Source organism: Ammospiza nelsoni, chromosome Z, assembly GCF_027579445.1.
Source record: "Ammospiza nelsoni isolate bAmmNel1 chromosome Z, bAmmNel1.pri, whole genome shotgun sequence".
Lineage (NCBI taxonomy): Eukaryota > Metazoa > Chordata > Aves > Passeriformes > Passerellidae > Ammospiza > Ammospiza nelsoni.
The window spans coordinates 2,319,381-2,344,964 of record NC_080669.1 but is presented as its reverse complement, the minus strand read 5'-3'; the positions used below and the strand labels follow the sequence as shown (position 1 = coordinate 2,344,964).

Sequence of the window (25,584 nt, the reverse complement as noted above, 5' to 3'; positions counted from 1 at the left end):
TTCCCAAACTCTGCGCTGCAAGGCAGGCACCCGGAGACATTCAAAGTCTTCACAATAATATTGAATTAACAACCAAAGCAGTAAATGTGAGGAAGATCAGAGACCCTCAGAAGCTTTTGTTGTATTCCTGACCTTTTTGTGCAGTAAAGCAGATTTCTGCCAGAACCTGTAGGGACATTCCTGATGGATTTGAATGCTCGTCTGCGTGTCCCCGTGGAAGATGGTCCCTTTTGAATAGGATTAGGTTATACTTTGGATTTGTGTCTGCTGAAGTGTGAATTCTGCAATCTCACATTTGAAGGGGCAGACCTTTCAAAAATCCATTTTGAGTTTTTAAAAGGGCAATGAGGAAAGAAACAGGTCAATGTACTTCTGAAAAAAAGGCAGTCTATCATCTGTGTGCATAGTGGTGGTGAAATTTTTAACCGTGTGAAGAAAACATGTGTCACTTAGAAAATTATGTCAACTATAAAGACTCAGAAATTGAGCTCATCACAAATATTTGTAAAATATCTTGTGCAGATTTTGCTCATTTCCACGGCGGGATGGTTCAGCTTTGTGCTCAGGTTGCAGGAACTGCTGAGCAGAGGCAGTGCAGGGTTGGATTACCTGGATACTGAGCCTGATTCAGTGTGATAATCCTCATTCCCCTCCCCATGGGCAGCTTGTGCCATTCTGCTGGCTCCTGCAGCAAGGAGGCCGATTCTTGCCTTCCCATCAAGGTGAAATAAGTTGTTTGTGACACTGGCTGCCTTTGCACACACTAATTCCAAAACACAGGAGCTCCTGCTAAGTGAGCTCTGTCACTGCTTATTTTAAAGGTTTCACTTTGCAGAGGAAGCACCTAAAGTGCCAGGTATTATCCAAATACAGAGGAAATCTTCCAATTTAGGATGTTAAAACTGTGTAAGAGATCTCTGGTGAAGATTTCAATTTATCAGATGAGGAAAAACCCTATGTGACATCCATATAAGGCCAAGAGGAACTTAAGCTGTTGCCACAAAGTCATGCAGCTGGAGAGTACTTTTCTTTAAAATGAAAAGGAAAATTATTTGATATGTTTTATTAGTTTGATGATAGCTCGCAATATTTGTTTTGATGGGATTTGCAGCTTATTATATCATCAGAATACCATTATCTATTAATCTACTTCAGTAATACTCCACAAAATAAATGAAGCAATTAGCTTTGTATCTTTACCTTGATGTATATGAAGATCAATATCTAATTTAGTGTTTTTCATTAAAGTAATATTACTTCTGCATGAAGAGAAAATGGATTGATACCATCAAACATGCTAAGATTTTTAAAAATTTCATTTTACTTAATTTTACTCATAAAAAATGTGGTTATTTTGCATGTTTCACTCCACTGGAGTACACATTTTTTTCTTTATTTTCTCCTTATGTTTTTCATATTTGTCACTTTAGCTTGACTTAGTAAGAAAAAGTGGACTTTGATTTTTTGATCATCTGTTTTAGCATATTTTTGAATTCAGGGAATCCAAGTGTGTGATGAAGATGGCCTGATGTTGATTTCTTGTTTGATGACATCCCCTGAAATTTTTGCTTCCCACCAAAGCATCAGCAGATTTTATATTTGGCAAAAACAAATGCTTATGCTGATTTTTTTAGAGGCAGATGGCTATCACTAAACTGGTTTCCTTGCTTTCCTGGCTTTATCTTCTCTAGACAAACTCATGGTTTCTCTCAGATATGCAGTTTCCACTGCAGCAAGGCATGATACAAGATTTTATTTTGAATTTTTCGTTGACTCTACTTGTCAAATGAGAAAACAGATAACATGGTTCTGCCTTGAGCCCCTCTGCAGCTCTGCTGAGGATGTATTTATTTGATTCATACCTCTATGAAGTCTCAGAGGTTTTAGTAAGAATATCTAAAATTTAAAACCTGCTGCACTTTAAGTTAACTTTCAATATTTTTTTCAAAAACAGCATGGGATTTCAATTGACTAACAGGATGATGTATTTTGGACTATACTTATTATGTTGGCTGATACCCCTGGAACTGAACAAAGAAGAACTCAAAAGAGCAGCAAAGTGAATAGATCTATTACTTTGAGTGCACAATTAATCTTGCTGACATTATTTTATATGAACGTGGATAAAAATGCCTGGAAACCACACCATTGAATTCCTCTGCTCATTAATATTGATCAAATGTTGTTGCTCTCTTTGTGTTGGAAGCCACTTAAAGATTACCTGTAAAAGTATTACAACACTATTGATTTACAAAAAACCCAATCAATCCCTGAAGTCCACTGTTTTTGAAAATTAGTTGACATATTCAGTTAGTTATTTTGCTGGTTCGTTTGGGGGTTTTTTTTGTTGGGTTCTTTTGTTAGTTTTTTAGGAGGTTTTTGTTTGCATTTTTTGGTTTTGGGTTTTTTTTTTTTTTTGGTAAAATTTATATTTGTGGACTTGCTGCTATAGATCTGAGTAACAGACCATATTAATCAGGCCGTCATAGAATTAATTATCCAGAATTTAACACCATGTTGTTTAAAAGCCTAGACATCCCTATGGAAGTTGGCTGGGATGTCTCCTCATGTGCCATCTGAGCCCAGATCTTACATACTGCATTTTTGGTGCTTCAATGGAATGATGGCAAGATTAGGCCCCAGATCCTTCCAAAAACTTAAATCTGGAGAAATTGAATCATTGGGTCCTGTAGACTCAGTCAAAATTAATTAATTAACTAATTAATTAATTTTGAGGTATCATATTAGGGTGTTCATGCAATTTAAATAAGCTCAAGATGTGTGAACTTAAATTTTGGTCCTTTGAAGAATTAGAAGCAATGGTAGGGTGGCACAGGCTTTTTAATTTTCAATCATTCATTCATTCATTTCAAACACAGAGTTAGTCTGACCGATGTCTTTATCAATTAATAAATGTAAATTAGTCAAAACTATGTCACTGTAATTTTTTAATTTGAGCACAAATAATGACAGTGTTTTGTTGCTCTAAAAATAATTTTTGAACTACCAGTTTCTATGAATAACAAAAACAAAAGCAAACAAAAATACCCAATGCAACATACACAACATTTATATTGAAAGTAGTCATATTATTTGTCCATAACAACCATAATCAGAAAAAAAAAATCATATTGTTGGTGTGTGTTTTGTTGTTTGTTTTGTTTTTTTTTTTCCAGAAGAAAGGCCTCATAAAAGAAAAACATTAGCTAGAAATACTCTCATGCACCAGTATATTTATCACTATGCACTTCAGATGACCTTTTAAGCCCTTGCAGTTTGGACAGATCTGAGAAAATGCAAAATATAAAGACAACTGATGAAAGTAGGCTGAATGTGTGCTTAACAAGCCATACAAAGAAAGCAAAAAGCAAAATGAGAACGTAATTATTAAGAGATTTATTGTTCTTGGAAGATTAGAGATCTTGCCTGCATAGAAACAATTAACATATGAGGCTGCCTGCAGGTACTCCCCAAACTGCAGCACTGTGATAGAGGCTTGGAAAAAAAAATACACAATTCATATTTATTGGGAGGCTAAAAGTGCAAATTATTAGACAGGTTTCTTCCCAAATTATTATGAAGGAGAAATAGCATGAAGTAGTAATACTTGAAAGACACAAATCTTCCCAGAATTAAGAATGTAGGGTACCACTACTTTTAAATTGTAATACAGAGTGTGCATGGCAAAAGGCAAATCAGGCAGCAGCCACTCTCGTTATTTTCATCTTCACAATTTTTGCCCTTTTTTTGCTAATAGCACCATTTGGAATTATGTGCAGTACATTCATGTCCATTATTTTTTTGGTTCAGTGAGACATATCCATGTTTAATGATGTACACAAGCAAAACCTCTGCAGGGCCGTGTCTTGGAACAGGCTGATGGCAAAAGTTGTAATAGAAATGTGCACCTGCGTAGCTTCTCAAAATTGCAATAGCCACATGGGCAGTAATAACTGGGGAATATGTTCTGACATCCTCATCATTCAGTTAATTTTTACACTTTGCAAATTAATATTTGCTTGGAGAGCGCGGTATTCCCCGACGTGACGTCTGGATGAATGGAGCTCTGTGAGGATCTTTCAAACTTGGGCTTGTAATTGAAAACACGAACAGGCAGACATGCAGAAGCATTGAATTTACAGATCCTTAAAGTCTAAATAATTCTATTTGTTCATTTGTTGGCTCCCTAAGGTGACTTGTCAGGTCTCACCAACCCCCTGGAGCCCTCCAGGCTGGGGCAGAGGGGCTGGGAAGCAGGGACAGCCCTGGGGGTGCTGTGGTGACGAGGTCTCTGGTGTTGAGGTGACCCCCTGGTGTCAGAAAGTCTCCTTTTCCCAGCCAGACCCAAGAAGAAGCATCTTGAAAAGTTCTGCTTTTCAAGGTTGTTTACTTTCTCTTATCTATGACATTCTTTCTCTGACCTGCCCAGGGTCTGGAGGGTTGGATTGTGGCACACTGACCGCCCTCAGGGCAGTGTTATCTTTTTATACTAAAAACTATGTGTACTTTATTTGCCATAACTTCCCAATATCTATCACCTATGTCAGACAGTGAGTTTCTACCTTAAACCAATCCAGAAGTGCCACCATCCCAGCAGAAGATGGAGGCCATGAAGAAACAGGAGGAAGGACAGGACAGGCCCAGATTCCTCCATCTTGCCTCCTGAACCCTCATTCTAAAAACCCCAAAATTCTCCATTTTCACCCTGTGCCAAAGTCACTAAATTCTACTCAAACCCTTGTGGCTTGTAACAAAGTTGGTAATTGTTGTTTCCACGGGTTACAATCGAAGGCCCGGGTGTCTGACTCCGTGCCCAGGTCTCTGCCGCCTGCCAGGCTCTGAGGGCAGCCAGAGCCATGTCCTGGGTGCCAGCCCTGTGCCAGCAGCCGGACACAGCCCAGGGGTGCCCGGGGGCCCAGAGGCCGATGGCCCCGGGGCTGTGCCGGCCTGGGGCGGCAGCGGGAGCGGGGCAGGGCCCGTCCCTGGGCCGGCCCTGCTGAGGCCGCGCCTCGAGGGCTGCGGCACCTCCGGGCCCTCACACGGGCAATGGAGGGGCTGCGGCGTGGCCGGGCAGGGAACGGAGCTGGGAAGGGAACGGAGCCCCAGGAGGGGCTGAGGGAGCCGGGCAGGGGCTCAGCCTGGAGCAAAGGAGGCTCAGGGGGCCCTTGTGGCTCTGCACAGCTCCTGCCAGGAGGGCACAGCCGGGGGGAGCGGGGACAGGAGCAGAGGGAACGGCCTCAGGCTGGGCCAGGGCGGCTCAGGGTGGGCACAGCAGGAATTTCCCCATGGAAAGGGGGCTCGGGAGCTGCCTTGGCACTGCCCGGGGGGCTTGGAGTGCCCAGCCCTGCAGGCGTCCCAGGAAGGGCTGGAGGTGTTCTGGGTTGGCGACAAATTGGGCAACAGGTAGAACTTGATGGCTTTTCCAACTTCTGTGATTCTGGGATTTCAAAATTTCCAACTGTGATTGTCAGTAAATTATGCTCTAGATTTCTTTTCTCTTTTCGCTTTGGGTATTTTTTTCCAAATGCAATTTAAAGTGAAGGATTATGACATCGTGTTTCAACAAACAGTGGTTTTCACCTTTCAGGGTACACAGCACAGGTTGCAAATAATATATATTTTATTGAATTTACAAATCAAGACAAACTTGCATGTGAGGCTTTCTAAACAATGTTTACCACTTCTTTAAAATGAGATAGGGAAAAAAATCATCAAAATAATGTTTTCTTCTGGTAGGAGTCGTACTGGGGGTAATGTTAGTAAGACATTAAAATATAAGTAGTTCTTTTCCAGTGGTGTTCAATGAGTAAACTCTGGACCTCAGGTCAAGCAATTCCATTTTTCAAGGTACTTAAGGTTATAGTAATTGCAGTTGTAGCAGATGTCCATGCTGAAACTTTATGCATTCTAGCATGTGGCGTGTTGGGGAAAAAGAAAATTTAGACAGAACAGCTTTATCAAACCATCTTGAAGTGGCTACAGAGGCACTGAATGGAAAAGAATAGTTGGCTTGGTAGCTGCTAACTACTGGCCCAGATACTCACATTTCAGAAAGTCACCTGGAGCCATAGCAAAGATCTCCTCCGAATGCTAACTTGACATGTAGTGATCATTCAGGGACATTGTACATGTCACTCTGTGCATGATAGGCATGTTTGATTAATACCTATTCCCTCAGTGGTACAAAAACTAGAATGCCTGTTATCTTTAACAGAAGAGCAAGATTTAGCCTCGCTGTCTCCTGTCTTCTCTCACATTAAAAACTAATGCCATGATTAATGAGTAGTGACACGTTTCATTTTTTTTTTTCTTGTTCATAAAAATCCTTGCTGGCAAGTTATCTGAAGTAAGTGAAGGGTGTATTTTACTGAGTTAGTGGAATATAAAGGCCTGCGTAAGGCATTTTATTTCTTTCATGAATGTTTATAAATGACTGAAATTATTATGGTTGTTATTGTGGATGTGTACATACTTCTCTCTCTTTCATTTTTTTTTTCTTTTTTTCCCTTCTCACAGGACCCTGCCTGCCCAATCCATGCCATAATGGTGGGATATGTGAAATTAGTGAAGCATACCGAGGCGACACATTCATAGGCTACGTTTGTAAATGTCCACAGGGATTTAATGGGATTCACTGCCAGCACAGTAAGTTCCACATGGTAGATTTTATTGTATTTATAGATAGGAGCCTTTTTATTGCCTGCACTTTAAGGATTAATATCGGATCTGGTTTTCTGGAGTATATCAGACTTTGGCCTTTATATTATGAGCAAGCTAATACCACCAAATGCTGCTGCTGCCTTTGGAAAATGACCTGACTACCAACCCACTGGACACAACAGGACATGATTTGCTATGCATGTTTTATGCCATGGCAAGGACAAGGTAAACGTATTTTGCAGGGATTTAATACAAAAGCGTATTTGAAATAGAAGGACTGTCTATCTCAGTAGTGTTTGTGGGTTTGCTTTGATTAATGATAAATAAAAAAGGGAAAAAACCCTGAAATTTCTGAATAAATGTCTTTTTCATCTTTCTTTAGCTATGTCTTTATAAATAATGAAGAAATATTTTGAATCACAGTATCTAAGTTCAAGAGCAAAATCTCCAGACTTACGTCATTTAACCGTGTTTAAAATACAGTTTCTTGATCTTTTTCTAATCTTTTTCATTTATTTGGAGAGTATTTCCTACTTTCACATCAGATTTGGAACAGCAGGTCAGTATCGTCATCTTGCAGTGTGTAGGTAGAGAACTTACAATGAACCACATGGGGAAAGAAATTTTGGGTGTGCTGGATTTAGCAGGAGCAGAATTAAATGTCTTCACAGTAGCTGGTGTGGGCCTGTGTTTTGGATTTGTGCTGGAACCAACATTGATAATTCAGGGATGTTTTAGTTACTGCTGGGTAGAGCTAACACAGAGTCAGGAGCTTTTCTGCTTCTCACTCCACCCCACCAGCAATCAAAGCCAATTAGTGAGGGATATTCATCTGCTAGTGACTGAGCAGTCATATGTGAACCTATAAATGTAGTCTGTATTGTCTGTTAATTTAATAGAAACTGTTTTTTTTTTAACATGCAAATCTCATTTGAAACAAGTGCTTGCCTGAGGAGAAGCTCACGATAGAAATTTTGGGGTTTCCATTTTGTGCATGAGTGGTTCTTAAACCTAGAGCAGCATGGCTCTTTAAGTCTTACACTGTTGATGCATTTGGAAGCCAGATGTTACAGAAGGTGAAAAACTCAAGGAAATAGTCAAGAATCCAGCTCCACTCACATGTAAAAATTAGTTCAGTTATTCAGCTCACAGTGACTAAACACTGAATCCAGCCTACCTGAATTAATTGCTCCATTTAGATACTTGCCTATAGTTTGAATTGTCCAGGAACAGTACAGTCCACCTCAGCTAACATCCTCATGTTTGTTACGTCCCTTAAATTGTCAGTGTGTCTCCAGGGACTGGAATATGGATGCTCAATTCCATTAAATTTGGCCACACTCTCAGTTCATTGTGTGGGTAACGTGGGGAATTCCACTGACTTAATCTGGTGAAAATATACACCCACCTCCTCCGCTGGGAGCATGGAAATGAGTGTTTGCTGCCCAGCCACGTGGATGAGCTCATGTGAAAACACCATCACATGGACACATGTGCTCAGGGATGCTCCATCATGGGACCTGTCACATTGATAGCAAGAGCTGGAGGTTCCTCTGGCTCTAGTCCAGGGGGTTTTCCAGATGCCTTTGCTCCATCTAGGTCACCAAAAACTGATGTCTTGTGAAGGCTGACCTAGAGCAGAGGCTGGACAGAGCTAAAGAATAAATCAGGGATTTATTAGAAAGCCTCCATGGATGCACCTTGGGCAGCACCAGAGCCCAGCCAGGGCTGCACCCAAGATGAACCAAAATGGCCCCAAAATGCACGAGCGGGCACGGGCTCTGTCCCTGGGATCAGTTCTGCTCCATTTGCACCTTGCAGTTCATTGTCCCATTCCAGCTTTAGCCCTGCAGTCCCACCCTGCTTGTTTTTCCCTCTCCAGCCCACGGTGTTTGTGCTCTGGGGCTGAGATTTGGGTCATTTGTTCCCCAGCTGGAGCAGGAATTGTTTTGTGTCCCTGCTCTGTGCACAGAGCTCACCATCCCCTGATATGGAGCCCAGACCCTCACATTAAAGCAGCACAGAATGTGAAAAATAGAAAAGCAAAAACCTGAGGCATCAGCGTGGCATGCAACACTTCTTCCAACAAATATCATGGAGCTGACCTTTGTTAAAGAAGTAAATAATCCCACAAGTTTCATCAAGCAAAACACATTGCTGAGCACGAGTTTTGGATGGAATGCCATCTTTTGTCACCTAATTAATGAGTAAGGAACATACAGCTGGTGCATCACAGAGTGATTCATTAGAGTTGTTTGCTGGGTCCACAGCATCCTTTTAAAAATATTGAGGTATATCATGTTAGCTAATGATCCTGATAATCAACAAACTGTGTTTGTGTCAACTTCAAAACAAAATAAAGCCCTCCCACAGCTGACCCAAGCTCACCATAACCCCAGAAGGCTGAAGCTGAAGTGATTTGAGAAAAGACTAGTTTGTGTGAAGCGTTATTCTTTGGGGGAGAATGAGATTCAGTCCTTTTCAGACAATCTGATTTAAATGGGATGATAAATCAGATACCCTCTGCAGGTGTTCAGAGGGTCTCTGGGGATGGGAGGTGTGAGAGGCAGCCACAGAGCTCTCTGCAGTCAGGGAGAATTGTGAGATATTCACTGCTGGACTCAGTTTAACATTTATATACAATATCACCTTAGCTCAATTCACAGCATTCCTTTGATACAAACTGCTCTGCTTCATGAAGTTTAACAATTCAATTCTGAACTCACGGTAAATCAAGTAGGAAGTCTGTCAAATTTATCATAAAGAGATAAATTAAAATGACCTCGTTGCAAGGCATGTCTCTTCTACACTGTCAAGAATTCCAAAAGCCACGTTGTGGTTCTCTTGTACAAAGCTTTTTATCTTGGATTTCTTTCATGTCTAATATTCTGTTGCCAAATCAATTAAGCCAGGTGATTGATTTTGCAGTTGAGATACATTCTCAAAGCTGGTATTTTATCATTCACATAAAAAACACCCTGTCAGTATTTCTGAGATTTGTTGACCTTTTGCCCATGTAAATAATTAATATGTAAACTATAAAAGAGATCATTAGAAATTTTACTGACTGTGTATTCTTGATTTATTGCAAAACTGATATTAATTTGCTGTGGTTGCCTGAAAAGATTCTGGTTACCCAGTGGGAAAGGAAAAAAAAAAAAAAAAAAAGAGTTTCCCATTTCAAAGCTCATAAAGTAACCAAAACCAGGAAACCAAAACTCAGGTAGAGGCCTGGACTGGGTTTTGTGCTGACATCACAGCAAATCCATTTTTAAAATATTCTTCTATTATTTAAAAGGCATTTACTTCTCTGATTGAAATTAAGATTTATGTCGAGGGCTCTTCTGAAACAAAACTGGGAGAGCTCCAGGGAAAGATCAGAGCCCCTTCCAGGCCCTAAAGGGGCTCCAGGAGAGCTGGAGAAGACCCATGGCTGGGGAGCTGGAACTTGGTGATCTTTAAAGTCCCTTAAAGCCCAAGCCAGTTTGTGATTCTATATTAAAACAGCCTAGAACAAGTCAGAATCCGTGGAAATATCCCCAAAACTGAAATGGACAGCTTTTTCACACAAAGAAACCCAAACCAGAACAAAATAAACAAACAGAATACAAAAAAAAAAAAAAAAAAAGGAAAAAAAACCCAACAAAAAAAACCCCAAACAAATCAATAAAACAAAAAACCAGAAAACACAACCACCCCCCCAAAAAATTCAAACCAAATGGAAATTAAAAACAGCAACAACAAAAACAAAAAAACCCGACAAAAAAAACCAAAAAAACCCAAACCAAACCAAACAAAAGCCAAAAAACAAAACAAAACAAAACAAAAAAACCCATACAAACATATACAAAAGAAAGTAAGAGAAAGAAAACCCTCACAACACAAATAAATGCAGTTGAAAGATATATACAGCATGCATTATTGTGATTTTCAGCTAGAGACTGCATACTGGAAAATGTAGGAATTTGAGACATTAGACCCAATATGTGTTACTCCTGCCCCTCAAGTAGCTGAAAGAAGAGAGATCCAACCAGGAAAATTCATATTTGAAGCAACAAAGAGTTCAGATTTAAGGGTTTGATTTGCATGTGGGTTTATATTCTGAGGATCATTAACTCCACCAGACATAACTAAAATCCTTGCAGTCCAAGAATAAAGGTTATTAATCAAACAAACTTAATAATGTAAGCAAGCCCTTCTCAGGGTTTTTCTGAGTTCTCTGCTTTCTTCTTCCACATCATGGATGGCCTGTGATACCCACATGTGCTGCACAAATGTGTTGGGAAACTGCACAGGCCCTGTGGCAGATTTCCATTCCACCTTGAGCCATCATGCCAGCTATCCACTGGACAGAGCCTTTTTCCCGTGGTGCCACAGCTGGAAAGGCCAGTGGCCGCACATTTCTGGCCAGTTGACCTGATGCATAATATCTACCAGCAAAATTCAGTATACAGTGAAGGAATCTCCTGAGCTGGAAGGGACCCATGATAATTAACAAGTCAAAACCTTGTCCCTGCACAGACACACAGAATCTCACCCTGGGCCTCCCTGGGAGTGTTTCCCAAACTCTCCTGGAGCTCTGGCAGCCTTGGGGAGCCATTTCTCTGCGGATCCTGGGCAGTGCCCAGCACTCTCTGGGGAAAACCTTTCCCTGGGCTCCATCCCAAATCCCTGGCCCAGCTCCAGCCCTTCCCTCAGGTGCTGCCAGGGTCACAGGGATCGGAGATCAGGGATCAGGGATGATCAGAGCTGCCCTTCCTCTCCCTCTCACGGGGAGCTGTAGCTGTGATGGCTCTGCCCTCAGCCTCCCTTCTCCACCTGAGCACACCAAGTGTCCTCAGCGCTCCTCACACGGCCCCTGCACACCATTCACCATCCCCACGGCCTTCTCTGCACACTCTGACACTTTAACATCTTTTTTTATGTTGTGATGCCAGAACTGCACCAATATTCCAGGTGAGGCCGGCCCGGCCCAGAGCAGAGCAGGACAATCCCTGCCTGGCCCGGCCGGCCATGCTGGGCCTGGTGTCCCTGCTGGCTCCAGGGCACTCTGCCACTGCCCTTTTTGATTGGAGGTTGTTTTCACAAACAGGATGAGACTGCTAGGGTACATTCCTTGAGATTTTATTGCAGCATCAGCCTCATTACATGGCTGAGACAGCAGCCAGCAACAGCCGAAGATTTCTTTGCTGCAGAGCGTTTTAAAAACATTCCAGCCAATAGCACATTGCTAAAGCTTACAGACAATTGTTTTAGCCAATCACTAAAAGCACATGTACACCTGCTTCACACAATGCTTGCTTGTCTTCTTTGTATCAATGTTACACAATACTCCATTATTAAGCTTAAAACTTTCTACTATCTTGTTAGACATAGAATATCTTGTTTCATATTTTTCTGCAGTCCTAAGGTCTATCTTGGCTCAATCTCAAATTCAAGCTATTGTTTAATGTCCTTGCTTGCTGTACTATTATAACCTTTTCTACTTTCAGATGTCGCAGCTGCAGCTAGCTCTGAGTTTTCTGTTCTTTCTGTTTTTAAAAAAAAGCCTGCTTTTACAGGCTTTTCTGGAAATCATCTTACCTTTACTATTTCCCACAGCCAGGAGCCCCAGTCCCTTTCCCTGGCACTGCTTCCCAGCCACCCATTCCCCAGTCTTTCCGTGCATCCAAAGTTACCCCATCCCAGGGGCAGAATCACAGTGGCTTTTACAGCTGCCAGGAAGGAGTTACTGTGATGAGTGCGCAGAATGTGTCACAGATTTTATGTTAAAAGGAATGAGTGCTCTTGTTAAACCACTTCTGGCTGCAGTTGGGTGGCAGGGCACTCCAGAAACCATTCCCCACAGATGGTTTCCATGCAGCTGCCCTGTTTTGAAGACTAAAACCCATTGTTCTCTTGCACAGATGCAGGTTGATCCAAGCCAGCCATGCCAAGAGCCAAGTGGGCAAATTTAATGTACCAGTGTGCATGCAGTTGCACCACACCAGATTTTCATCCCGTGCCCCTCCTGACACACATAAAATATGGTCCCTCCTTTGGAGAAAAATATCTGTTTGGGCTGTTCTAAACTTTAACACATTCCTTTTTATTCTGTGGGGGAGGGAGGCTTTAATATTCATCAAAATTAACTATGTGAATAGCTTTAACAAATTATGCTGCCAACAAAATACTAACTGGGACAGTAATAAACTCCACCGTACAGTAGCCAGTTTTATGTGTACGTATATCCTTGTGCCTCTGAGCATTGTAGAGCTGAAATTTGAAAACTCTTCCCTGTGTTTGACCAGTAGCTTGGACAGGAAAGGAAGGAGGAAGCATGTATCATTATTAGTTTGTGAAACTTCCAGAATTTAACGCCAAATGCAAAGAAAGAAAGTAGGTAATCTGAAAGACATCTGAGAGAGATCACCGGTAAAGAACATAAAAACAAACAGCCACTGAAGGCTATTGGAAGAAAAGTCAGTAAAATGTCCCCAGAATTGAAGCCGTGTCAGGGGTCTGAAGGAAATGGCAGAACCAACACGTGTGGGAGTCCCTGGTGGTTTTGTCCCATTCACAGAAGTCCAGGGAAACTTGTGTGGGGACTGACTGCCTGGAAAAAGGAAATTCTCTAACGAGGTGAAAAATGACAGGTTTTTCAGCTGAAAGTGGAGGATGTTTTGCTGATGGATCCTCTTGCAACAAACGAGTGATGAGATTGGACAAGAGTGACACCAATTCTGGGGCAATTGGAAGGAGGTGTTTGTTTTCCTTGAAGTTCAAATAAATTTTGTGGTTAAAGCAGTAGGTACCGGAGCTGAGGCTTGCCCCCTCCTTGAAGATTTTATTTGATTCAGTAAGAGCCAGAAATTGCCTTAAAGTCCCAGGTAGGAAGTATAATATCCCAACCAATTTTGTTTCAGTCTTCTTTGAATTTGCTTGTATAGCATTGTTTATTCTTTTTATCCATACACAATTCAAATAGCTTTTTTATCCTTGTTGAGTTACTGATCTTAACAATTTCCTCATACATAGCGTTGAGATTCAAGGTCTAATTTTGCTGTATACTGAAAAAAAAACCCTTTTCAATTTCCAACCTGCTGTCTTGCATCTTTTAAATGTTTCATCCTTTGTCTATTACAATACTGGGAGAAAAGCAGATTTTGAATGCCTTGTGTACACCACTTGTTATTTTGCAGACGTTTGTTATGTGCCCTCTTACTTCTCCTGTGCAGCCAGTTAAAATTGTTGCCTTTTCTGTGCAGTGTGTTGGTTTTTCTTGCACTTTTAAATTGTCTCTCAATGGCTTTCTCAAAACCTTCTTTGTTCAGCAGTGTATTTTACAGCAGGAGTGACTTATAGTAAAGAGAAAGCTGTAACATTTATTTGTCAGAAGTTCTTGACATTCTGTATTCTTTAGGCAGCATTTTGTTGTTATATTTTCTTTGGATTTTTAATGTTATTTTATTTTGATTTTTCTTTCTGATTTTCTTCTGTTTCAACCAGAACTGGGTATGGGGCTGAGGCTTTTCTTAAGCAGGCCTTGGTAATTGCTGAGTTTCTTTCATAAGGTGCCATAGGGGGGGGAAATAGATCTTCCTGATTGCTTTGGGGTTTTATGGCAATATTAAAGTGAGGGGTTGGGCTCCTTCCAGCCCAGGCACTGACTGAATTACATAATGAATGGTGCTTTTAAGAAGATGTGTGTTTCTATGGTGTAAAAGTCACTTAGGCTGTCAATAGCCATTGTAAACTTTTTTTGTAGGCAGGTAAATCTGTCTTCCCCTAATTAGTGTCTTTCTTAAGGAGTAGTTTGTTTGGGTTTTTTTGGGGTTTTTTTTGGGGTTTTTTTTTTTTTTTTTTTGGGTTTTTTTTTTTTTTTTTTTTTGGTGGAAAGAAATTAATGTTCCAAAAATGCAAAGAGATTAAATTTGTTCATGCTCTGCAATTAAAATATAGCATATGGAGATGTTTTATACATACAAGTTTCTCTTTATATTTGAATTAAAAATAAAAAGTACTGAATGAAAGGAGTCCACCCTAAATTTGTGAATAATTATCCCATTGTAATGTCTACATCATACATTCTTATTTTTTATAACAGAAATATGCTAATAAGCTATTACAATAGTGAGGTTGCACTGAGTCCCAGGGAAGAGTTGGTGTATGGTTAGAGGAAGAGCACATGATAATTTTGGCTGGACAAAGCATCTATTTTCCTCTTTTTTTCCCACTTTTTGTGCCTATTTAGGGAGACACAGCAACCCATATTACAGCCACTATGATGGTTCAGGGTCAACAAAGCCACCTGAAGCTTTAAAAGAAGAACTGTGTTCAGTCTTTGTTGCACCAGCAACTTTCTCACAGATACACCAGCACACTCCTGTGAGGAAGATAAAGAAATAAATGAAATTTTGAAATTCAATCTGATTGTTTAATGAGAGAGCGTTTATCAATTAGAATTTTGTCACACAGGGATTTGGTCTGGGAAGAGTTGTTAGGAAAAAAAAAAGAAAAAAAAAAGACAAATTTTTTAATTCAGATATTTTTCTTGGTTTTGTTGTTTTGTTCCTGTAAAAGCTACTGTGCTCCGCCATCTGTATGTGTAGGTGTGTCAGGGATTCAGAATTAAAATATTGTATTTGTGTTTGGAACCTCCTGCTGGCATATGGGTTTGCAGCTCTATGTTAGTATAAAAAATATTGGTACTGCTCATTGAACTAGCTGAAAATTTTATGAGTGGCTTTATTGTTTGGAAATTGAACAATTCACATGGAAATTTTTTCTGAAAAATGAAAGAAGGAGAACAAATTCAGTTATGAGGGCTTGTTTTATACTACAGATCCAGTGAGAAGTTTGAAGTCAAAGAACTTAGAAGGAAGATCCAGGAGTACATTCAGTAGTCTAGCTACTCTTTAGAAATTATAAGCAGTATTTTTTCATGTGGATACACTTTTGAGAAAAAGCATTGTACAGAGGGAGAGAAGGATATTGCATCAGACTCATTGCCTGTGCAAGAAAAATTTCAAAAATCAGTATTTGTGCTTGAAGCTCAGTATAATGATAAAATGGTGTCATGGAAGAAACCAGTCTGCATGACAAATTAATCCCTTTGTATTCATAAAATATCTCAAGCAAAACCTACAGTGCTGTCACATTTTCATATGAATACCTAGGATTTTTGATGTAGTTTGCATTTATTCTGCACTTACTCTTAAGTGACATACAATTATTTCTGTAGATCACCTGGCTAAAACTTGTAGTTTGAGTCAGGAGCGTATTTTTAAAGAAAATCTCTTTATCATCTCTACTTACCATGTTTTGCTTTGTGTGACAGCAGGCTGAGAGCACAAGATCTGGATCCCTGTGAGATTAAAATAATCTAAAAGAAAATAGCCCAGCAGTCTGAAGTTCCTGGGATTTGACATACTGGGAATTTACTTAAACCATTCCAGTAGGCAAAAGGAAATTCAGTCCACCCAGACATTTTAGAATTTGTACAGAGAAAACATGCCTGAGACCTGTGTGGGCATGTGCAGATGTGTTCTCAGCTCTGAAACTGCACACAAAATTCTGTAAGGCCAAGCTTCTTACAAACGCAGGCATACTTTGCTTTTCTCAAAGTACACTGAAAACTATTAATGCATCCTGTTTATCTTCCTTTTCTTATCATTTGCTAAGCGTCTGATGTCATGAGACACACGTGGCTTTCTGTCTGTTGTGCTTTGGCTTGAGATTTGTTTGGTCCTCTGGTGGGATTGTCTGATTCTGCCAAAAAGTAATGATGCCCACCTCCACTGAAAATTCATCTGCATCAGACTGTGTTTGAATCAGCTCACCAGGATGGACTGGAAGTGCACAAATTAACTGCACTCAGGGATTTTCAGTGGGATCAAGACACAGAGTGTGGCCAGTGCTAGCTACTAGGGAGGTGAGGAAATGGGTACATGCAGAGGGACATGAATGGCATTAATTGTGGCTGCCCCTGGATCCCTGGAAGTGTGCAAGGCTGGGCTGGGCAGGGCTTGGAGCAACCTGGAATAGTGGAAGGTGGTTGGATTATGTATCTTTAAGGCCCCTTCCAACCCAAACCATTCTGGGATTTTCTAAAAAGTTTTTTTTTTTTTTAAAGAAACCACCAGCTCTACATTTGCAATGAATTCAATTCAGGAATTATATTCAGGAATTGCCCTGTTACAACACAACATTAACAGTGAATTGATGTTCTCTGGTCCAGATGTGTAGGCACTGCACCATAAAAGAGTATTTAAAATGTTACTTACCTCCAAATAATAGGTATCCTTTGTAATCTTGTCAGATCTCATTTTGCCCTCCCCACAAGTCAGTCAGGTGGCATCTGGCTCTCAAAATGTATTCATTGTGCGTGATCCTTTCATGTACCTAGCAGAGCTGTTTATGCACACAGTCATGCAGTTTTTGCAGTTTACTTAAAAGCAACATTCTTTTCCATACCAGCAGTTGTCACTGTTAAAGAGAAATTAATCTGCTCCCTTCTCACCCTCTCCAATTTCTTTGTCGCTACATATTTAAGGGAGCTTCAGAATAATTCTGCAGAAGACATACACCAAAATTAGGAAGAGTGCAAGGCGAGGAGAGCCTTCGCCCTAATGTAAAATTAGGAGTTTAAAACGCTGATTTCTGACTTCTTTATGTCAATGCTCATGAGAGCATTGAACCTCCTCCCATTTCTCCCAAAAGTAGAGATTTTTACAGGAATTGTGGCACCCATACCATTAGGTTATGATGCAGATTTTATGTGCACACTGGAAGACAATATTTTTTCTTTCTGAACCAGGCAGTCTTTGCTGATGTGGTGGAGCTGCTGCATCTTCTGTGGGGAGGGAGATGAGGCCTTGGGGTTTTCCTTTTCACCTGTGCAGAGGGGACAAGGAAATCACCCCAGCCCAAAAGGCAGAATTGGTGGTGAGTGCTTCCCTTCTTGGTGACGTTCACCAACCTGCAGTTGTAAATTAAATACAAGATCCATTAACAGTAAAACATACATGTATTTCTGATCAGCTAGGGGTCTGAATTTGAAAACTACCAGCAAAGAGTTGAAGTTACCCTCTATGTAGCATATATATGTGCACTTATGCTAGTGCCTCAAACAAATATTTTTGATTGTTTAAATAGATTTATACACATTGGCCATAAATGAGTACACTTCACCCTGTGTATATCAAATAAAGACATGTGAAAAAAAAAAACCCATAATTATTTGGTTTTGTCATTTTAGAACATCCATCTTTGTATCTTCCTGGACTTGTTTGTCTAGTGACATTTTTAAAAACCTGTGCCATAGCCATGCTCACTTAAAAACAATGCAACCCTACCCTCACTCTATTCTGGAATGCATAACCAACTGCATTTTGAAGGGATACAATTTTTCTTGGATGTATGAAGGGAAATAATGCTAATTTACTGATTTAGGGTCAAACTGATTGTGAAAATAATTGGACTTATTGCCACGTGACCACCTGCACTCCTCTAGCAAATCATCCAGTTGCTCCAATGCTCCATAATTTAACTTATTCCAGAAGCTGAGATTTTTTGGAGCATTGCTTGTAATGAAAAATGATTCACCAGTTGAATCCCTTTTTAATAAGATTTTTTTTTCTCTTTTCCTCAACTACAGTTTAAATGATTTGTCAAATGCTTGTTATATAAATAGCCAATTATTTTAATAAGATTCATTGGAAACGCCAGGAATAGTTGCCCTGAAGATGTACTTCTACAGTGTAAAATTAAATGGTAAGTTACTTAATGGGACGAAGGTTTTCATGCCAGTATTCATTAAAAGTAATTAAAAATGAAAAATCTGCTTCAATACATATTAAAACTTTTAAAGTACCAACTCCTTTAAAACTAATAAGGAACATCCTGGCTAGGCTATTGCAAAAATCCATTAGATTAAAATTAACTCAGTTGAAAAGCCATTAAATAGGCATTTAAACAGGTAAATAGAAGATCAGGAAATACTGACTAGTCCAGTGTTGGAAGTATGACTCCACAGAGAACAATGTAATAACTTTTCAGTGGCTATAAGGAAAAGATAAGTATTTTGCATAATAGAGAGTAGGTACCTATGCTGAGTATAATTTCACTGCATGGTCTATTTTATGAGAGTTCTCAAAATTGAAACAGGGAAGAAAAATTATGTAAAAATACAAAAAAAAAAAAATCTTGTCAACAGCATGAGATATATCACTACTGTGGCAACATTTCTTGTAGAGCCCTGTCTTATTTTAAACCCTTTGAAGTAGACAATTTAAAGTAGAAATGTATTCTAGAATACACTTAACTGTGTCTTTTCCTTTATTATTTTTTAAATTATTGTTTTTCCAGTAGTTTTACATTTAATCCTAGCATTCTGAAACCTGTGAATATAGTTACATTATTGTATGGAAATGAAATTACTTCAAAACTTTAAATTTAATTTTGAATTTTTTTTAAGTAAGGGTAGCATAGGTAAGTGCAACAATGTAATGCAAAGAACAATAGGAAAATGCTATAGACAATAAATTGATTTTAAACTGGACTTCTAAATACATGCCTCTATTAATTTCACTGCTACTATAACACAATATCTGTAACTATAATATTGAACAGAAGTGTAAATGGCAGGTGGAAAAGATGAAAAATTAAATGGTGGAGAAAGAAATTAGTCATCATAAAAAATGCTAGTTTGTCTAAATTAAGGATTTTACTTCCCATATGCAATTTAAGAAGGTATAAATTAAAATAAAGATAGTCTTTCCTTTTTATTTTCCCAGAGCCTGGATTTTTACAAAGCAAAATGAAGAGGATCTGACTATATATTCCAATTTTCCTGAAACTACTTGACCTAGATATATTTTAGACCAAATAGGAAGGGAAACAACACTGAATTGTTAACAGGTGGCATGAAATATCTTCTTTTATTTTTTAAGAAGTCTAGTTAGAGAAGTATGTTTAAAAGTGTGTGCCCAAGAAGAGATAAAATTGCTTTGAAAAAAGAATGTGAGAATGGTTGGAGAAGCAGTTTCTGAAGGAATTCTAGGTAGGAGCTCCAGGATAATATAAAATACAAAAATATTTGTAGTGAATGTTTCATGAAGAATCCTGACAGACAGCCCTGTGGTGGATTATCCCAGGTTTCAATATTTTTAAAGAAAACCCAAAATACTTCCCAAAACAGTTGTGTTTCAAAATAAAACTGTTATATAGCTGACAATGTGCTCAAGTATCTTTACTTTTGGAAGCTGGTATGACATAGTGTGGACAAAAGATAAAAAGAATAATTACAGGAATAATTACAGAATAATTACATTTTCCTCCTCCTGTAAAAATACAGGAGGAGGAAAAAACTTTATATGGAATTATGAGATCAGGGGCAATACAATGCTTAACCTCTAAGTGTGGAAGAGCAAGAGGTCTGTACTTTTTTGTCTCCAGTGTAAAGCAGTTTTTCTCTCTTTTTGAAGATCGCAAAAGAAGGATATCTGAATAGTGAATCCCTTCAGCATGGCACATAGCACTTCAAGTTTCCTGCAGGTTCTTTTGGCACAGTGTTTTCAGAGCCTTCTGTGGTCAGGAAACTGGCTTTGAAAAAGCAAAGGAAACCTCTGAATTCCAACAGATGCCGGTTCTGCGTGGAATGTTAATACATCCAATTCAGATATTTAATATACAATGTACACTAAATTCCTGTATTTCACAGGAATATGCCACATTATTTGTAAAAGTTTCACACCAGTGTTGAGCCAAACACGTGCTAGTGCTTGTTTTTGCATAATCCTAATTTAGTCAAGGATCAGTTATAGCTGAAGCTACAGTTTATCTGTTTATGTAAATTACAAACAAACATTCATTTGGAACATTTTAGAGACCTTCTTAAACTTCTAATTAAGATTATTAAGATAAATTATTATTGTGACAATTATTTATACATTCCATGTCTTTAGCCAAAAATTGAAGGTCATCCACCTGTGCTTTTTCTGATGCATTTTCATTCTGTTTAGTCACATTTATTTAATTATTTATTTATTAGCTTTCTAGAGAAAAAAAACCAAAACAGCAAGTTAATCTAATTTAGGAGATCTTTACAGTTTAGGCTTGTTTTTATAAATGGTATGAATATGAGGAAGAATGCTTTGATTTGGGGGGGGTTTTTTGGTAAACATTTTAACAAAAATATTTTACTCTTAAAGAAGATGTGTGTTTCTATATGTGAATTGCTGCAATCCTTCAAATTTTGTCATATCACTGAGTAGCTCACTGTTAAGATAATTTTATTAAATTTCAGTTTCTCATGAGCCAGACTATTTGCCAAGCAAAACCAGTATAATTTCATTCTTTTCAATGGAGTTTTACCATTCAGTATTTCTTAAAAATATTTGGTCCTTGAGCAATAAAATATTTGGTGCAAATAAAAAATAAGAGTGTATAAGCCGAGTTTCATAATATTAGGAAATTAATAATAAAAACTTTGAATATCTGAAAGATCAAGCTTGAATGATAACAGGGTACTACAAAATTCTGCAAGCAAGATCATACATTTTCTGTGAACTTAGTGATATGGTTTTGACGTGTGTCATTTAATCATTCAGGATCGATATACAATAAAGAAAAGACACCTAGAATGCATTTTAAAAATCTATAAAGAACCATCAAGTAACTACAAGAATAGCTTAACTTAAACCCCAAAGAAAGATAATTAAAGATATTAAAACTTTAAGATAATTATTCCATATTATCTTTTTGTCCACATTATGTCATACCGGCTTCCAAAAGTAAAGATATTTGAGCACATCGACAGCTATATAACAGTTTTATTTTGAAGCACAAATGTGTAGGGAAATATTTTGGGTTTTCTTTGAAAATATTGAAACCTGGGGCACAGGAGGGAGTGTGAAGTTACTCACATTGGGAGTTGCTCTTTATCCAATATATGGCTGTGGGTCTTCACAGAAGCCAATTATGAAACAGATATAGCTAGATCAATTTTGTTCCTAAATTGTGCTAAATGGTATCCTAAATTGACTTTGTTATGGGAAAGAAAAATATTTGCAACATTTATAAAGGATAAATGGATTTTGTTGGATCAATTCTCCTAATAAAGGCCATGTTGGCTTCCAGTGAAGACTCTTGAGCAAAAATGCTGTTTCTGCGATTGGCCAACCACTTAATCATGACAGAAGACTGATTTTAAAACATGACTTAAGGCTGAGATGAGCAGCCTGAGTGTGATCCAGAAGCCAAAATGAGAACGAAACCAAAATATAAGGAAGGAATGTTCTGGTCAGCAGGAGAGAGCTTCAGGAAGCCTGCAGGGCAAAAGGCAGTGCTGGACCAGAAACAAGGGCTCAGGTGTCAGGAACCAGGAATTTGGGCTGTGAAAAGAACAAACAGGCAGGGGACAGGAACAAGACACTGGTGTGAACTCACAGGCAAAGCACAAGGTGTGTTGGCCAAAAAAAAAAGCAGATAAATTGAGCTCATTGGTCCCTCCTTCAGAAAAAAAGTCAGGTTTGTACCCAAGTAGCTTGCTGAAGGACTCAAAGGGCTTTATGTAAGAGTTAAATTTTTAATTATGAGAGCTGCATAATTTAAATGCCCATTTCATGGGGGGTGATTTTTCAGGAAAATATGTGTGACTGTATTTAACAGGTAAAACCCAAAATGAGGGCTAGGCATTTTTAACAATATTGCATTTGCAAGTAGTTGCTTTATCAATGTTTTATTAAACACTTAGAGGATTAAATAAGTATATATATGTATATAAAATCCGTCAAAGGAAGAGAAAACCACAGAAATCTGCCCCTTGATGGTTTTCCAAGTCACTATGTGACATAGCCAAGCTCTCTACTACTTTCCTAGTTTTGTTCTGGGGTGCAACACAACTGTGCTTCAAACAGAAGTCTGCTTAATAACTTTGTGATTATGGATTGATATTAGGAGATAGGAAATTTTAATTTAATCATCTGCAGCATAAAAATAAACCTTAGCATAGGCTTTATTTCCTAATCAACTCTCTCAGCCCTTCAAGCTGTTTCTTTCAAGGAACAAACTGTTTGCAGAAAACTTCAGTTTTCCTGTTCCTGCATCATCCTGAATTTCAGAATCCCTCTTCAGTAGAGAAATCATGAGAGGTTGGGCATTTGGGTTTTTTGAGGCTGGGGGTTTTGGAGTGGTTTTGTTTGGGTTTTTTGTCTCATTTTGTTTGGGTTGGGGATGTTTTTGTTCTCCTTTGCTTTCTTTAGTTTGTTGGGTATTGCAGTTCCTCTTGGTTTTCTTTCATTTCCTTTACTGTTGCTTGTTTGTTTGTTGTTTTTTATCTAACTGAACACTATCTGGAGATCCAGACCGTCCCTCTGTCTTTTGATGAGTCCTTTTCACTCAGTGTTTATCAGTTCCACCACCTCCCTCTGTGAGGAACTCCGATTTCTCTGGCAGCACCCAGGTCTCTGCATTTTATTTAGTGCAAAGCAAAAGGATCTGCCTTGAGGCTAAGACCTAACCTTACCTGAAAAATTATGAGCATCCTGCAGTGATTTTTACTGTGCATTATTAATTTGCATAAAAAGAAAACCTTTATCCTTCTTATGTAGGTAGATTATGTGGTTGGTGAAGAATTAGAATCTGATAACAGAGAGTTTTCTGCATGAATCTTTATTGTCTGTAGGAGCAACTTCTCAAGAAACTCTGGTATTTTAAAATTTCTAGTGAAATTTACTTCTTGTCATGGTAACATAACAAAGTTTATGTTTTCCAGAAGGAAGGAACACACCAGCTGGTGTAAAGTGTGTTATCAGAATTGGCACATCTGGGAATTTGAACATAAACTCACCACAATTCATAGGAACCACCCTTACTTAAATATTCTTCTTCTGCATGTTCAGTCAAATTAAATAATAACGGGAAAATATGTAATTCTGTAGAAGTTATTATTCAACACAAGGTAAAGAATGTTTTTCTATTCTTGAACAGGGTTTAGTTGATTTTCTTTTCAACTGAGCATGTCAGGCATGATGCGATGACCAGCCTTACATCATTCTTTCATCAAATATGACATATTTGTTTGAACTGATGGGACTCAAGTTTCTGAAATTACTGGAAAAAATCATTGTGGAAACCAAGTAACAAAGATAATAATTACCGACTTCCATCTTCCTGCTCTGATCCTTGCTTATTGCTCCACGAGGATGGAATATGAGGGTTGTTTTAAAAGGATGTGGTGCTCCAAGCTCTGTTTATATTTCTCCATCACCACACAGACAATATGGAATATTCTGGAAAGCTGTGCATTTTATCCTCCTATTTCAAGAAGAATGGAATAATAGGAAAAAAAAAATCTTGAGAAGATACTGTCTTTACACAGAAAAGCTTTTAGGAGGATAAATTACCACCTGCATAGTGGGAGATAGTTCATATGTTCACTTAATGTTTTTTAGTTCACAGTGACCTTGGTTTTTTTTACCCCACAAATGTGTTAGCCTGTATTAAAATGATGAATAACCTGATAAAAATGTAAGGTTAATGGGCTTTGCTTAAAAAGGCAAATAGGGAGCTGAAGAACCTTGTTAAATTTTATAAATACATATAAAGAATTTAATTTAGAACTGAGCAGGTCTGCTCTTTGGTCATTTCCCTTGGCAGGTATTATTTCTTGAACTCTAAGCTGTTACACCTCTTGCTCAACTTTAATAGAAAAAATTCAGCTGACTCTAAAGTTTTATTATTGCCAGTAGGTAATATCTTTAAAAGCGAGAAATAGAAAAACATGAGGGGTTAAAAAGAGGCCCAGGGATCCATTGCCACCATTAATTTTGGCATAAAAATCTGAAAACCTTCCTATTTCACAGAAAACCTGTATCTGCATTTCTCTTCACAGCAATGGGAAGATTATCCTATTCACTGTATAAAACACTGATTTTTTTAATACAGATTCCTGGAAAATGAGAAAAAAAAAAAATCAAGTTGAAAGTACAGAAGTCACATACTCAAACTACCAAATCTCAAGAAACTTTGTTGACAGAACTGAATTCTGCTTCTCCTGAGCAAAGCTGTGTTGCATAAGATTTAGACATTTTCGTAGCATTTTCTTTAGTTAGTGGATGCCAGCAAAAGCAAAAAAACCCCAAAAAAAAAAACAAACAACAAAAAAAAAAAAAACCCAAAAAACTCCAACCAAACAAAGGCATTTTGGGGGCAGAAACAGATTCAACACAACAGCAAGGAGCATGACTTCAATTCCCAATGATTTCCCCTATTATCTACCATGTTTTCTACCATATCTACCACATCCTGTATCCTCTTTAAAATATTTAACTTCAAAGGTGCAATCCTTTTAAAATGGTATGTAAAAACTATACAACATTTCCAGTCCATGCAGACTAAATACAAATGTGGAGACTGAGAACTTTAATTATGATGCATCAATATAATACCCATGCCTATTTAATGTTGTCTGAAAAATTCTATGTCACACTTGAGAAAAGGAATCTGATATTACACTTAAGGTTGCTACACTGAAAAACACAGGGGAGTTTTATTCTTGCAGAGTTTGACAAAGTGCACTGAAAAAGAGGAACTCAAGTGAGATTACCCCCCTTTTCTGTCTTTTGAATTTAATGCAATTTGCTGGCTTCTAGATTGAGTTATTACCTTCAATTTGCCCACTAACTCATTCACAGAAAGGGAATTTTTTTAGATGGTTAAACAGCCTTGTCAATTAGATGTTTAATGAATTTGAGATGAACTGAGACGCATCCTTAACTGGCATCTGTTGATAAAGAAGTAACTACTTTCCTTGAAGTTGCAAGAATCTCTACTGATTGCTCCATTCGAACTACTACAATTTGGTTTTCTTTCATTTTTTTTCAGGCCAAACTTTTGGCCCTGATATCATCTGGAAGTTACAGTGGAAATCATTGAGCAAGA

General features: G+C 38.4%; 1 protein-coding gene across 2 annotated transcripts in view; it reads left to right on the top strand.

Moving 5' to 3' along the window:
- The window catches only part of EDIL3 (EGF like repeats and discoidin domains 3), a 243,026-nt gene that overhangs the window by 111,105 nt on the left and 106,337 nt on the right, over window positions 1-25,584 (top strand). For both annotated transcript variants that reach the window (XM_059492968.1, XM_059492967.1), the window contains one exon: window positions 6,517-6,645. In XM_059492968.1, the coding sequence (XP_059348951.1) occupies window positions 6,517-6,645 (129 nt within the window). The remainder of the gene's footprint in view (window positions 1-6,516; window positions 6,646-25,584) is intronic.